Source organism: Ostreococcus lucimarinus, chromosome 4 (assembly GCF_000092065.1).
Source record: "Ostreococcus lucimarinus CCE9901 chromosome 4, complete sequence".
Classification (NCBI taxonomy): domain Eukaryota; kingdom Viridiplantae; phylum Chlorophyta; class Mamiellophyceae; order Mamiellales; family Bathycoccaceae; genus Ostreococcus; species Ostreococcus sp. 'lucimarinus'.
Genome location: NC_009358.1, coordinates 777,184 through 790,049, shown reverse-complemented (window position 1 = coordinate 790,049; position 12,866 = coordinate 777,184). Strand labels below are relative to the sequence as shown.

At 61.5% G+C, this 12,866-nt stretch overlaps 8 protein-coding genes across 8 annotated transcripts; 4 read left to right on the top strand and 4 right to left on the bottom strand.

The window, feature by feature from the left end:
- Window positions 1-128: 128 nt before the first annotated feature.
- On the top strand, window positions 129-458 carry OSTLU_31389 (predicted protein; the record flags this gene model as incomplete). Its single annotated transcript, XM_001417567.1, has 1 exon — window positions 129-458. The coding sequence occupies one exon, from the start codon at window positions 129-131 to the stop codon at window positions 456-458; it is 330 nt and encodes a 109-aa protein (XP_001417604.1).
- A 425-nt stretch (window positions 459-883) lies between these two features.
- On the top strand, window positions 884-2,587 carry OSTLU_15190 (predicted protein; the record flags this gene model as incomplete). Its single annotated transcript, XM_001417566.1, has 1 exon — window positions 884-2,587. The coding sequence occupies one exon, from the start codon at window positions 884-886 to the stop codon at window positions 2,585-2,587; it is 1,704 nt and encodes a 567-aa protein (XP_001417603.1).
- Window positions 2,588-3,427: 840 nt separating this feature from the next.
- On the top strand, window positions 3,428-4,084 carry OSTLU_7055 (predicted protein; the record flags this gene model as incomplete). The annotated part of the gene is made up of 1 exon (XM_001417565.1): window positions 3,428-4,084. A coding segment is annotated over one exon (657 nt), but the record flags the coding sequence as incomplete, so codon positions are not given.
- Window positions 4,085-4,165: 81 nt separating this feature from the next.
- On the bottom strand, window positions 4,166-6,083 carry OSTLU_31386 (predicted protein; the record flags this gene model as incomplete). Its single annotated transcript, XM_001417320.1, has 2 exons — window positions 4,166-5,907; window positions 6,059-6,083. The coding sequence occupies 2 exons, from the start codon at window positions 6,081-6,083 to the stop codon at window positions 4,166-4,168; spliced, it is 1,767 nt and encodes a 588-aa protein (XP_001417357.1).
- A 473-nt stretch (window positions 6,084-6,556) lies between these two features.
- OSTLU_31385 (predicted protein) lies at window positions 6,557-8,264 on the bottom strand (the record flags this gene model as incomplete). The annotated part of the gene is made up of 3 exons (XM_001417319.1): window positions 6,557-7,732; window positions 7,841-7,963; window positions 8,175-8,264. 3 exons carry the CDS (start codon window positions 8,262-8,264, stop codon window positions 6,557-6,559), a joined length of 1,389 nt encoding a protein of 462 aa, XP_001417356.1.
- Window positions 8,265-8,981: 717 nt separating this feature from the next.
- On the top strand, window positions 8,982-9,404 carry OSTLU_9086 (predicted protein; the record flags this gene model as incomplete). The annotated part of the gene is made up of 1 exon (XM_001417564.1): window positions 8,982-9,404. A coding segment is annotated over one exon (423 nt), but the record flags the coding sequence as incomplete, so codon positions are not given.
- A 136-nt stretch (window positions 9,405-9,540) lies between these two features.
- OSTLU_15185 (predicted protein) lies at window positions 9,541-10,500 on the bottom strand (the record flags this gene model as incomplete). Its single annotated transcript, XM_001417318.1, has 1 exon — window positions 9,541-10,500. One exon carries the CDS (start codon window positions 10,498-10,500, stop codon window positions 9,541-9,543), a length of 960 nt encoding a protein of 319 aa, XP_001417355.1.
- A 581-nt stretch (window positions 10,501-11,081) lies between these two features.
- Window positions 11,082-12,815, bottom strand: OSTLU_31382 (predicted protein). The gene has a single exon (XM_001417317.1). The coding sequence runs from the start codon at window positions 12,804-12,806 to the stop codon at window positions 11,208-11,210; it is 1,599 nt and encodes a 532-aa protein (XP_001417354.1). The 5' UTR covers window positions 12,807-12,815; the 3' UTR covers window positions 11,082-11,207.
- Between the last annotated feature and the right edge of the window lie 51 nt (window positions 12,816-12,866).

Below are 12,866 nucleotides of genomic sequence, written 5' to 3'. Positions count from 1 at the left end.
CGCGCGTCGCTCGTCGCTCGCGCGCGTCTCGCGCGTCGCGTCGCGTAATGCCGCGCGCGTCGCTGTGTCGGTTTGGTTCCCCCGAAAATTTTCCATCCGTCGGCGCGAATCGCGACTTCGCGACGCGGATGGCGCCGACCGCGCCTCGGCGCCGGCGCCCGAGCGCGCGCGGGAAAAAATCGCGCGCGCTCGACCGACGCGCCGATCCGCTCGCGTACTACACCGCCAGGGTCGACCGATGGTTCGACCGCCATCCGATCGCCGGCGCGGGCGTCACCGTCGTCACGCTCGCGGCGTTTCTCTACGTCGTCTACGCCGTGTCGCTCGCGACGGGGCTGTACCGGAGGTACATCGCGAGACACACGGAACCACTGCTGATGAAACACGTCGTCCCGGCGTGGACGACGTGGACGACGCGCGTCGAGCGCGCGATGCGACGGTTGGCGGGCGACGCGTGATGGGCGCGCATATAGGGAATGTATAGGATTCGAGGTGGCTCGAATACGAGATGTATGTAGTCTACATTCGATTTATCACCGTGAAAAAACAAAAAACGCTCGCGCGCGCGACGTCGAAGAACGCGTCGGCCGCGCGCGCGCGCGCCGTCGTCGCGCGTCGCCGTCGTCGGCGTCGGCGTCGGCAAAAATCGCGTCGCCAGTGAGGTCGAATCGAACGACTCGGCCGCTAAGCCGCTACGGCTTTGAAGGCCGCACTCCGCGCCAGCGAAGCTCACCCTGGCAAACAGTTACGTCGAGGTTTCGGCCACCATCGCGCGTCGCCGCCGTCGCCGTCGAAGTTATGGGTTTCTCGCCGCCCTGCGGCGCGATCGCTCGCGATCGACGGCGCACTCTGCCGCGCGTGATCGCGCGCGTCGACGGCGAGGATGCTGCGACGCGCGTCGACGGCCAAGGACGTCATCGGCTCGGTGCGCGCGCTGTGCGAGCGCGCGCGAGGGCGCGCGGGGACGACGCGCGAGGCGACGACGACGACGGGCGACGACGGAGGGTTCGCGACGACGACGACGGCGACGGCGCGCGGAGGCGCGCGCGAGGCGCGGGCGACGCGAACGGACGAGCGAGGGACGGGTCGACGCGCGGAACGCGCGGGGGAGGCGCTGCGCGCGGGAAGAGGGACGTTCGCGACGTGGACGACGGCGGGACGACGCGCGTTCGCGACGGCGACGGGGAGCGAACGGGAAGGCGAACGCGACGACGACGGCGAGGACGGTGATGGGAACGTCGACGGAGACTCGAAAACGAACAAGCACGAGACCGCGCATAAGTTGATCGATATTCCGGACGAGGTGCCGCACGATCCGCCGTTGTTGCGGTCGACGTTGGTGAAGAGAAGACTCGACGTGACGTTGGCGTGCGCGGAGACGGTGAGCGAGGCGATTAAGATCGCCACCGATAGCGTGGCGGACGGAGATTACCCCACGTCCTCGAGACAAGTTCGCATCATGATCACCAAGATTAAGACCAAGGAGGATATTCGCGAGGTTTTTGCTTTCATGGCGAAGATGCACCGCATTCGGTTGGCAAAGTACGAACCCGTCGCGACGGACACGCCCGAGGAAGCGGCGAACCGTTCGCAGTGGGGAGGGCACATGGTTTGGCGCGAACAGGTGGCGTTGGAATTGTTCAATGAAATTCGCAAATTTGACGATCACGAAGCCGCGGTGGAGATGGTTGAAAACCACGCGTCGCTGGGCGTAAAGTTGACGCGGACGGTGGCCAAGCAGGCATTTTTCAACACGTACACTGGACCTTTTGAGTACGTCTATCGCGTGTACGAAGCGGTGCGCGAAAGTTACGGCACGGAAGACTTCACCGTGGCTACGATGATCGGGGCCTCGCTCGATAACAGGCACATGGATCTCGCTCGAGAGTACGCCGTCGCGTTTAAAGAGAGCGGCGCCGTCGTTCCGAGCAGAACGTATTTCAAGTTTTTGAAATGGGCCACGAGGATTGGCGAGCCCGAGCACGCGTTGTGGGCGAACGAAGAGCATATCGCGAGTATTCGAGCAACGCTTCAATCCCGTATTGAGCGAATGGAGCGCATCAACGCCGCCATCGAGGCGGGCACGCACACGCACAGGGGCGCCGAGAAGCTCGAAATTCCAGCAAAGTGGCGAGAGCCCGACGTGATGCCGATTACGCCTTTTTATTACGTTCACGTGGTCCGAGCGCATCTACTTAATCGCGATGTCGCGAGCGCGACTCGCATGCTGGACAGCATCCCGTCGTTTGAGCACACCACGAGAAAGCAACTGCGTACGGATATTCACGACAACACGCGCGGCTTCGAGCTCAAGACGTACAACGTTCAAGACCAGATTGTGGCAGTGCTCGCGGATTGGCCGCGCAAGCTTTACGTCGAAGAGAACTTCAACGGAGAGCCGTCCCGCGACGAGCTTCGCGAATCGATGAAGGCTGCCATCGACGGCGTCGCTCGCGACGACATCAAAGCCGCGTTCGCGTCGATGGACGTCGACGCCATCTTCGACGCCTTGGACGGCGACGCACAGGGGGATTCATTAGCAACCGAGGATGACCAGGCGGAGGAAGCATCCACTAGCGCTAGCTGAGTGAGTAGATCAGTTTTACAGACGAAATTTATGACGTCGTCGTCGCCCCTCGTCGCTTCTTTTCAAACGCCAACCATCAGCCGACGAACGACCATTCGGCAGAACGACGCGATGGCGTCGCATCCATCGTCGCCCTCGCGATCGCCCCTGCGCCCGACGCAACCGCAACCGTCGTCGCGACCGTCAGAGCCCGCGCCCGTGCGTTTCCGATGCGCCGCGTGCGCGCGCGCGCTCGAATTCGTCAACGTCCCAGCGCTGTCCAGAAACGCCACGTTGGAGGAATCTTTCGTCGTTTTAGCGCCCGAACTCGCGTTGCGCGCGAGAAAATCGGACGCGTCGAAATCTTCGAGCGGCGCGCCATCACCTGTGACGCTGGCGGCGACGCTGCGCGGACGAACGACGCACGAGGGAGGGACGATGGGGGAGTCGTTCGTGGTGCTGCCGAGCGCCGAACTGCGAGGCGAGGGAGGCGACGCGGATGCGAGCGTCATGGCGCGGATATTCGATATCGCGAGTGATTTGAGCGATATGGATCATCCGTTGTGCGATGCGTGTTCGTCGTCCGTGGTGGCGGAGATTGAAAGGCGGACGAAGGAGGCGGAGGCGGAGTGCGCGGAGTACGAGGAGACGTTGGAGGCGTTGCGCGAGGCGGAGGAGGAAGAGGAACGGAGCGAGTCCAGAGGGATCGACGGCAGGACGAGCGGGCGTGGTGGCGTGACAAAGGTGATTTCGCACGCCGTGAGGGACATGGAGAAGGCGGAGCGGGAAGCGGAGGAAACATTGAGGGCGTTGGAAATCGAGCTTGAGTCAACGCGCGCGGCGAGGAGCAAGTTGGCCAAGAAAGCGGCGGCTTTGGACGAGGCTGAGAATACGTACTGGCGCGAGTTCCACGCGTTTAAGAAGAATTTAAACGCGCACTTAGAAAAAAGAGATTCCATCGTGGCGCGAACGGAGCAAGCGCAAACGCATCTCGAACGTTTGGAAAAGACGAACGTGTTCAACGATGCGTTTCACATCTGGCGCGACGGTGCGTTTGGCACGATTAATGGCTTTCGTCTCGGGCGTCTCCCCGCGCCTGTGGTGGAATGGGAAGAAATCAATACTGCGTTTGGGCTGGTGTGTTTGCTGTTGCACTCCATGGCGCGCATTTGCAAGTTTACGTTTACGCAATACACGCTCAAGCCGATGGGTAGCTTTCCCAAAGTGTGCGACGCCAAGGGTAACGTGTTCGAACTTTTCGGGCCGGTGTCTATCATATCGTCTCATAAGTACGACAAAGCAGTTATAGGATTTCTCACCTGCCTCTCCGAGTTAGCTGAATTCATGCGGGCGAGAGATGTACGCCAGGGCGTGAATCCACCGTTTGAACTGCCGTACCCAATTTCTGGCGACAAGGTGGACGGAAAAAAGATGACGTTTACGTTTAATCGAGACGAGAACTGGACGCAAGCGCTTCAACTGATGCTAACGGACTTGAAGCTTATGCTCGCGTGGCTATCGCATAAAGACTAGAACCAAAATGCGTTTGTAAAACAGAGATTCATTACAACACAAAAACATCCAACGAGCTTCTGCATCCTATGCGGCGGCCATTCGCAAACGCGCCAGACGCTCGGCGTCAATGTCAGATAGCGCCTCGATGAATGGTCCCAAGTCACGTCGAGCGACTTGTATCACGGAGGCTTCGAAAGAGTCGTGTCGGAAACGCGCGTGAATACGTTCAGCGGCCATTTTGAACGAGTGCGTGAAGAAGTTTCCGCCAGCGGCGTCGTCGGTGTTTGGCTTGGCGGTGACACCGACGATGAGCGCGAGGGATTCATCTTCCGCAGATGGACCAATGCAGACAAGTGGCCGAAGCCGTTTCTTTGTCACGCGAAGTGCGTCTTGCACGAACAACGCGAGCTTCAACAACGACAGCGGGTGCATGAACAATTTGACATCCGCCGGCGATCCATGATCGAGCAAAGAAAAGCATCGCAAACTCCCAGTCGTGCGAATGTGCGCGGAAGAAGCGAGCGCGATCCCACCTTGTCGCATAACAGCTTGTTGCAATCGGATGGCGTGGCTGATGCCCGCCTCCATCTCGTCCCAATTGCCCAACGACAGCGCCTGCGATGCTCGCCAAAAGTTATCCGCGGGTGTTCTATCCTCCTCTTCTCTGTCAAGCATGCCTTCGAGCAACGCTGTCGCGCCGTACACGACATCCGCAGCACACACTCTCAGTGCATAGCCATGGGAATACTGAAACGACCAAAACTTGACGTTATCCAATCCGTGCGACGCGCCGTACTCATCCAACCTTTCCTCAAATTGTTTCACTTGCGCCGGAGACATGTGCGAATACTTTTGCTTCGCCACGTCCAAAGGGATCCCCACATGCGCGAAGAGGGAGTTCAAGTTCGCTCGGCCACGCTCCGTCCACGTTTGCAACTGCGTCGCAACGTAATTGCTATGCAGCATTGACTCGTACAGCGTCCAGTGGCGTAAAAGCATAAATCTAAACTCCTCATTGTACTGCAAACGCCGTTCGTCGAACGCCTTGACGATAGTGCCATCTTCTAAAGACCGCGTCGTCGGCATATCGGCGTTCGACATCGCGCTCACGCGAGTTGCGAGCTCCATGACGCACGAAGTGTACATCTCGTGCGACAACCTTTGATGCAAGTACTGATCCGTCATCGACAACACCGCCAACCAAAGCGGTAAATAATTTTCCAACCTATCCTTGCTCATTCTGTACGCTATGTCATACATCACCATCCCACTCGATCGTCCGTAGAACGACCCGCGCGCGTAATACGCCGCCCTTTCGCGCTGCTTTTCCGCCTTTCGCAACCGTCTCGTCCTCGGCGACTCTCCACCTTTTGCCCCCGCGTCGTCATCTTCGTCATCATCATCGTCGCTGTCGCTGTCATCCTCCGAGTCCGGCTCTGGAAACGACTCTTCTCCTTCCTTATCGTCCCGCATCACCAACACATCCTGATTATCCGCCCTCGTGTTCTCCAAATCCAACGGCCTGTGCGAATCGAACACGTACGCTCTCGCGCCCTCGCGCAACCCCATCACCGTCTTCACATCCTCCGTGCCCCCACAGTTTATCAACACGATCGCTCGCTGTTGCCCATCGTCCGGGATTTCCTCCCCGAGCCGCTGCAACTCGCCGTATCCACTCACCGGGAACACCGAATACGCCACGTTGTCGCTCCGAAGCATCAGCTTCAGCGTTCTAAACGCGCACAGCGCGTCCACGTCCGCCGTGGACACGTACACGAGCACGGGGCAGTTCGCGCCTTCATCGCGGATCGTGCTATACGCGAAATCTGTCGTTCGAGTCGCGCGTTCGCGCGCGCGGTGCGTCAGTCTCGCGTCGAGCGCATTCAAAATCAAATGTCGATCCGTCGCGGTCGCGCGCGACGCGCGCGCGGTCGAGCGCGACGAGTGATCGCGAAACGCGCGCGCGCGATCACGCACGGAAATTATTCGCGCCCACGAGCATGGCGCGGCGCGCGCGCGCGAGTGTGCGGAGGGATGACGGTCACCTGTCGCTGGACGAGATTTAAATTGAACACTTTGAGCGCGGAATGCATGGAATGTGAGACGAGAGAGCGAGACGACAATCTTGAGCGCTGGTGGTGTTGATGAAAACACCCTTGGACCCAATGTAGTACATAAACCGATGAAGACCTCGTTTTTCTTTCCTTTTTCCTGGGCGTGGCGCGCGCGGTGCGACGTCGTCGTGGTTCGCCGCGCCGACGGTGATGAGCGACGGTCGCGGCGAGACGACGCCGCGGCGAGACGTAAGCCGTGAAAACACAATAAAAATCGAAAGCGAGCGCGGTGTGTGGTCGAAGAGTCAGTCACCAACTGCTAGTGAAAATAATGGGTGAGGGAATCTGCATGCACGGAATCGTTCGGTGGTGTCGGATTGCGCGGGAATGGATGGATACAGATGGTACAGCCGCCCTCGCCTTAGCGGAAATTGAACCTGCGCAAAACAGATGAGTCATTGGAATCGCGCACCTTCTTGGTCTTCTCGCTAGCGTTATCGAAGCACTTCCAGAATCGCAAAGTCTCATCCGCGGCCGCCGATACCACCGTGGTACCGTCCGGAGACTGCGCCATGTGAAGCACTCGCGCTTGGTGACCCGTCAACTCGGCCATCTTGGTCATCGTCGGATACTTCCACAAACACAACTGGTTTTGGCTGTAACCGTGCGACGACAAAAGCTCCCGCTCATGCGTGTTCCACTGCAACGAGCACACTTGCGAGTGCGTGTCCACAGAGTTGAGCATGGCGCCGGTGTTCGTGTTCCAAAACTTGATGCAACGGTCGGCGGTACCGCCGCCCGAAGCGAGCAAGTTGGACTGGAACGGACACCAGGCGAGAGCCTTAACGGCAGCTTGATGCGCATCTAATCTGTGCAACGCTTGTTGATTGCCGATGGAGCTCGCATCAAAGATGTGCAACAAGTTGTCGTTACCGCCAGACGCGAGCTGATTGCCACTCGGGCTCCACTTCAAGCCACAAACCTCTTGCTGGTGAACCTGGAGCGTCGAGGTGCAATGCTCGCGAATGCGAACGTCGTGAATCATGATGTTGTTATCACGACTACCCGTTGCAAGCTGCGAACCGTTCCACGAGACCGCACCCACCCGCGCGGCGTGACCTCGCAACGTACGCACCTTCTTGCACTGCGCCGCGTCCCAAATTTGAACCTCCGCACTGTTCGTACCCACCGCAATGTGCTTACCGTCCGCACCCCAGTTGACGGAGGTGATGTAATCATCTTCGTCATCCGGGTTGGTCTGGCACAATTGGTTGATAGCCCCAGTATCCGCGTTCCACATGTACACGGTGCACCCCAACGCCACCGCGACTTGGTTCGACGACCCCCAGTCGATAAGGTTCAAATAGTAGTCATCGATCAACTCCGGCGCATCTAAGATGCGTTCGGGAGCGCTGGGAATCTGACGGAACGTCTTCTTCGCCTTCACTCCCGCGGAGTTGTTCGTGTAGACACCGCGCGCCGAGTTTTCCAACCCGCTCGGCGGCGCCGGCGCCTTTGACTTGAACGCGAGAATCTTCGCCGAATCGCTTCCGTTATCCACGTGGAAGTTATCCGCAAGACTTTTCTTATACGCTTCCTGTGCATCATATCATCGCGCGATCGATTTCGTCGTCAGTCTCAACGAACTCATTCATTCACTCCACGCGTTCGTCCGCGCGCGCTTCGAGCGCGTCGACGCGCGCACCTTCGCCGGAGACTTGATCTCCTTTACCGCATCATCCACCTCCGATTCCCCGCCCTCTCGGGACAAATTGTAGTGCGCCACGTCCAAATCCAACGCGCTACGGCTCGGGATGAATCGATCGACCTATCGAACCGTCAACATCGTCAGTCTCGCGCGTCGATTCGCTCGACGATCATCCATCCCCTCGATCGCCATCGCCATCGCCATCCGCGCGTCCCGCGCGTCCCGCGCGCGCGTCGAACCGCGCTTATCACCGCGCGCGACGCGAACGGTTTTCGCGACGCGAATTCCGCGCGCGCGCGCCTCGCCTCGCCTCGCCGTCGCGCGCGCGCACCTGCGCTCGTCCCGTCGGCGTCCCCGCTCGACAGTGCTCGAACGACGTCGTCGACTCAACCGTCGCGCGTCGTCGCGTCGGACTCAGCATGGTCGCGTCGCAAAGATCACGAAAAATACGCCCTCGTCGAAGGCCGTGCGTTGGACGCGCGATGAGGCGCGCTCGCGTCGACAAGTGACGCGCCGCGCGCGGATTAAATGAATGTCGATTGGTCTCGCGGCTTCGTTCCCCTCGACGCGATTCGCGCGCCGCACACGACGACGACGCGCGACGACGGCTCGCGTCGCGACGCGCGCGTCGGCGACGATGCGCGCGAGCGCGGCGCGGGCGAACGCGCGCGCGCGCGGCGCGATCGACGCGCGAGGGACGCGACGACGACGACGACGCGAGGGCGGCGGCGGCGGCGCGAGGGCGAGCGCGAGGCGACGCGCGGGAGCGATCGGGACGCGCGCGACGGCGGGAGAGGGCGCAGGAGAGACGCGCGGGAGTGACGAGGACGCGGACGCGGCGAGGGAGGCGCGACGGGAGGCGCGACGGCGGACGGGAGGACGAGGCGAGACGCGCGGCGACGGCGCGAGCGCGAGCGGGACGCGCGCGGGGGACGAAGAAGGCGAAGACGCGAGGGCGGCGAATGAAAAATGGATGGAAATATTAAAGGAAGAATCGGCGCGCGATCCGGAGATCGCGGCGTTGCTGGAGGGGGCGAATGGGGATCCGAAGGCGGTCGAGGCGAAGATTCGAGAACGGTTTGAGCAGAAAAAGGCGAAGATTTATCAAGAGAGGAGTGGATCTACCGTGCCGACGCTCGTGAGGTTTCGCGAGGTGAACCCGTTCAATTGCTGGATATGGGTCGAGTCGCACAACGCGATCGCGGAGATGGAAAAACCGTTGTTTGAGGAAGTGTTTAAAGCGTGGTTTGTGCTCGGAAAATTGGGCGGATTCAACTCGTACAACATGCAGGCGGGTGAAAATTTTGATTCGGTGTCGTTCATGGACTATTCAATGGAACAAGCGCACGAATTTAGCACCGATACATCGTCGCACGTGTTCCACGAAATGTCAGAGGTGGAGTACAAGGCGGAGTGGGCCCGCGTGTGGGTGGATCTGGGCACCGCGGACGAGATGGCGTTTGACGTTTTGATAAACTCTTTGATTCAGTTTTCGCGCGAGTACTTCGGTTTGAAGCAAGTCATCGTCGGTGGTGTAAACGAAGACTGGACCACTGAGGGAAGTGAGTACGGTGACGTTGATTTGATGGTTGACGAGACGTTCGGTCGAGGACCGCGCGGTCGACTCGGTTCGTCGCGATGAAGTCTAGACTTTAATAAGATTGTATTTTCAAGGGCGTGTATTTCTTCTAGTGACCTCACTTACCGCGCGGAAGGTATTGTAAGCGCGCGAGCTGGTACTCCTTGTCGCGAATGATCACCGAGTTCGATCCCCAATGAATCTCGTCCCAGCGCAAATCGTCGGCGGCGACGTCGACGTGCGCCTTCGGCAACGGCACTCCCACTTCGCGCGTCTTATCAAGCGGGAGCGGCTTCTTACTCGCGGCCCATCTGAATCTACTCTCTTCACCATCCTTTCCAGGCACGCAGCTCAACTCGTACCTCTTGTGATGCGTCTCGACGTACAAGACTTCCCGGCGAAGTCGCGCGCACGTCCACTGCGATCTCTTGAAGCCTTGATCTGCGACGAGGCTGACGCTGTACTTCATCCACGGTTCGTTGCATAAATTGTACTGAATCGTCACTTCACGAATCAAACCCTTCTTACCCGTGGCGTTAGCCGCAGAATTACGCGTGTGCACGACGTGCTCCTTCTCAATCGGGAAAAACGTTGGCGAAACCTTGCGACGCATCGTGTTCGGCGTCAAGTCGATTTCGACGCCAGAGCTCGTCACCGCCCGCGCGCTCTCGACGACAAATCCGCACCCTTCTTTGATGTGTCCCCACGATCGCGATCGAATACCGTTACGACTCGTCGAGGGATAGCCATCTTCCGGGTGCGGCGTCGCTCGAATGACGGCGCGCACCGCGCCGAGATTCGGCGGCATGACGCCGCTCGGACGATAATATCCAGTGTGCGTGAGCACGGCGACGATATCGGAATCCGCCGTGTAAACATCCGTGCCCCACAACTGCCTCGTGCGCAAGTGCTGATTCGCGGTCGACGTAGCCTCGGCGGGAATGCACACATCGAGCACGCCCTCGTCGAGCTTCAAGTGCGCCGCGAGCGACTCGCCCTCGCGATAGTCAACGCTCGTCACGTCGTCTACGATCGCGTCGAAACACCGTCCTATCGTCAGTCCCCCGTCACGCATCATCACTCAAAACGCGCGAATCGCGCGATCGTCGACGCGCGCACCTCCTTTCGTCGCGCCCTTCCCGTTTCCGTTCGCCTTCGTCTTCGCCTTGCCGGCGGGTTTCCCGTTCGCCTTCTCCGCCGCCGCCTCCGGCTCGGCGTTCGACGTCCGCGAGCTCCTGCGGTTCGACTTCGCGTTCGATTTCTATGCATCAACGTTCACATTCGCGCGCGTCGTCAGTCACCGCGTTCCGCGCGCGCGTCGAATCCGTCGCGCGCGTCTCTTCTTTAAACGCGCCGTTCGCGCCTTCGCTCGCGCGCGATCCGACGCGACGCGTTCCCGACCGTCGTCGTCGTCGCGCGTTCGTCCCGCGCGCGCGTCGCGGTTCGGCGGCCATCGCGCCGTCGCGTCGCGTCGCGTCGCGTCGCGTCGCGCGCGTCGCGCGCGTCTCCACGCACGTCGTCGTCGCCCGTCGGATTCTCGGCGATCGTCGCCGTCGTCGCGCGCGCGCGTTTGCCCGCGCTCGGCGTCTCGCTCGCGTCCGCGTCGGCCGCGTCTTCGCTCGATCGTCGTTTCATCGTCCCGCGGGCGCGCCGCGCGTCGACGCGTCGACGTGTAACGCGCGCCGCGGGGCGAGGGACGCGACGCGCGCGGTTCGGGGGCGTCGGCGTCGCGCGGCGAGGACGAACGCGAGTCGCGCGCGCAGACTACAAGGCTAGAGTGAGGCGCTAAAGCGACGGCGAGCGTCGCGTGACGTTGGTGGGATATCCGGCGGGATATTCGTACGTCGGATATCCGGCGGGATATTCGTACGTCGTGTGATCGCGAAGGCGCGCCGGGATGGGTTCGTCCGGAAAGCACTTGGCGCGGCAGCGGCGCGCGCCGCGATCGCTGAAGAGGGCGTCGCACGCGTCGGCGCTCGCGAAGGCGCCGCAACGCTGACAGAAACCAGCGGCGGGGCCAAAACTGAAGTTGCAAAATGTGGCGCCGCCCGTTTGAGGGTCTTCGCGGCACGAGCGATGGCGCTCGTCGGCGTTGGGCGAACACAGTCTGTGCTGTTCGCGCACGCGCCTCGAGGAGACGCACGCGCCTTGGTCGAAATTGAACACGCATCGCGGCGATAACTGCGCGCAATCGTGACTGTTCGTGAACACGGCGCAACGACGTTCGGCCACGCACAGGCCGGTCGAGTTCGGAGCCGCGGCGTCTGCGCCCGTGTACACGCGCGCGTCGGCGATTTCAATCGTCTCCTCGACGTGCCACGTGCACGGTATCTGCTCCGCGATGGGCACGGCTGGATCTCTTCTGCACTCCTCCTGTGACGTCGCGTGGCAGACGATGTTCGCCCGCGCGATGTCGAAACACGTGCCTTCCGACCAGTCGCACGCGCCGCCCGCCGTGGTGCACGACGCGATGTCCCGGTACGCCGCGCACCCGTGCGTCGCGAACGAACACACGCCGGCGTCTTGATCGAACGCGCACAGACTGCCCTGCGTGTCGCACCCGATTTGACTCTCAAACGTGGCGCACCCTACCTGACACGCCACCCCCGTCCACGTGCATCCGTACAGATCCTTATCTCCCAAGCACGAAGCGGGCGTCGTCCACGCCGCGCAGCGCTCGACGACGCCGAGCGCGAACGCGCTCGGCGAGAATAAATGTCTCGTCAACAGGCTCAACGCCGGCGGCGGTGCCGGCGGTTCGGGCGGTGGTATCGGTGCCGGCGATGGCGGCGTCGGCGTCGCCGAAAACGTCGGCGTCGGCTCGCCATCCAACGAAACAGTCGTCGCCGGTTCGTCGCCCGCCGGCTGCAACACCTCGCCCCAATCCACCGTCAGCGGCGTCGCCGCGCTCGCGCTCGTCCCATCCGTCGTCGTCCCGTCCGTCGTCGTCGTCTCATTCGTCGCCGGCGCAAACGTCAACGTTCCATCCGTCGCGCCGTCCGTCGTCGTCCTCGCCGCCGTCGTTCCGCTCGTCGCCGTCGTCCCGCTCGTCGTCGTCGCCAGTCTCGTCGTCTCCTCGCTCGCGCTCGCCGGCGTCGCGCTCGCCGGCGCGCTCGCCGCGCTCGACGACGGTTCGACCGCGTACAACACCGCCCCGCACAGCGTCAGCGCGACGAACCAGAGGACGGCGATCGAGTACCCTCGGCGTCGCGGCCAGCGCGCGTAGCTCGCGGAGGGTGTTGCGTCCGCGCTCGGGTCGACGTCGACCGTCGCCGCGCGCGGCTCGGCGGCGTCGCGCCCGCGCGCGCGCGACGGTGAGAACGCGAACACCGATCGCGTGGACTCGCGGTCGGAGCGCAAGGGCGTGCGCTCGCTCGACGCCATCGTCGCGATGTGTGGGATCGCGAAAGGTGTTACGAAAATAAACGCGAGACGCCGCGGGCG

Coding starts and splice junctions, on each gene's coding strand:
- OSTLU_31382 (XM_001417317.1), bottom strand. CDS start 12,806: ATGGCGTCGAGCGAGCGCACGCCCTTGCGCTCCGACCGCGAGTCCACG.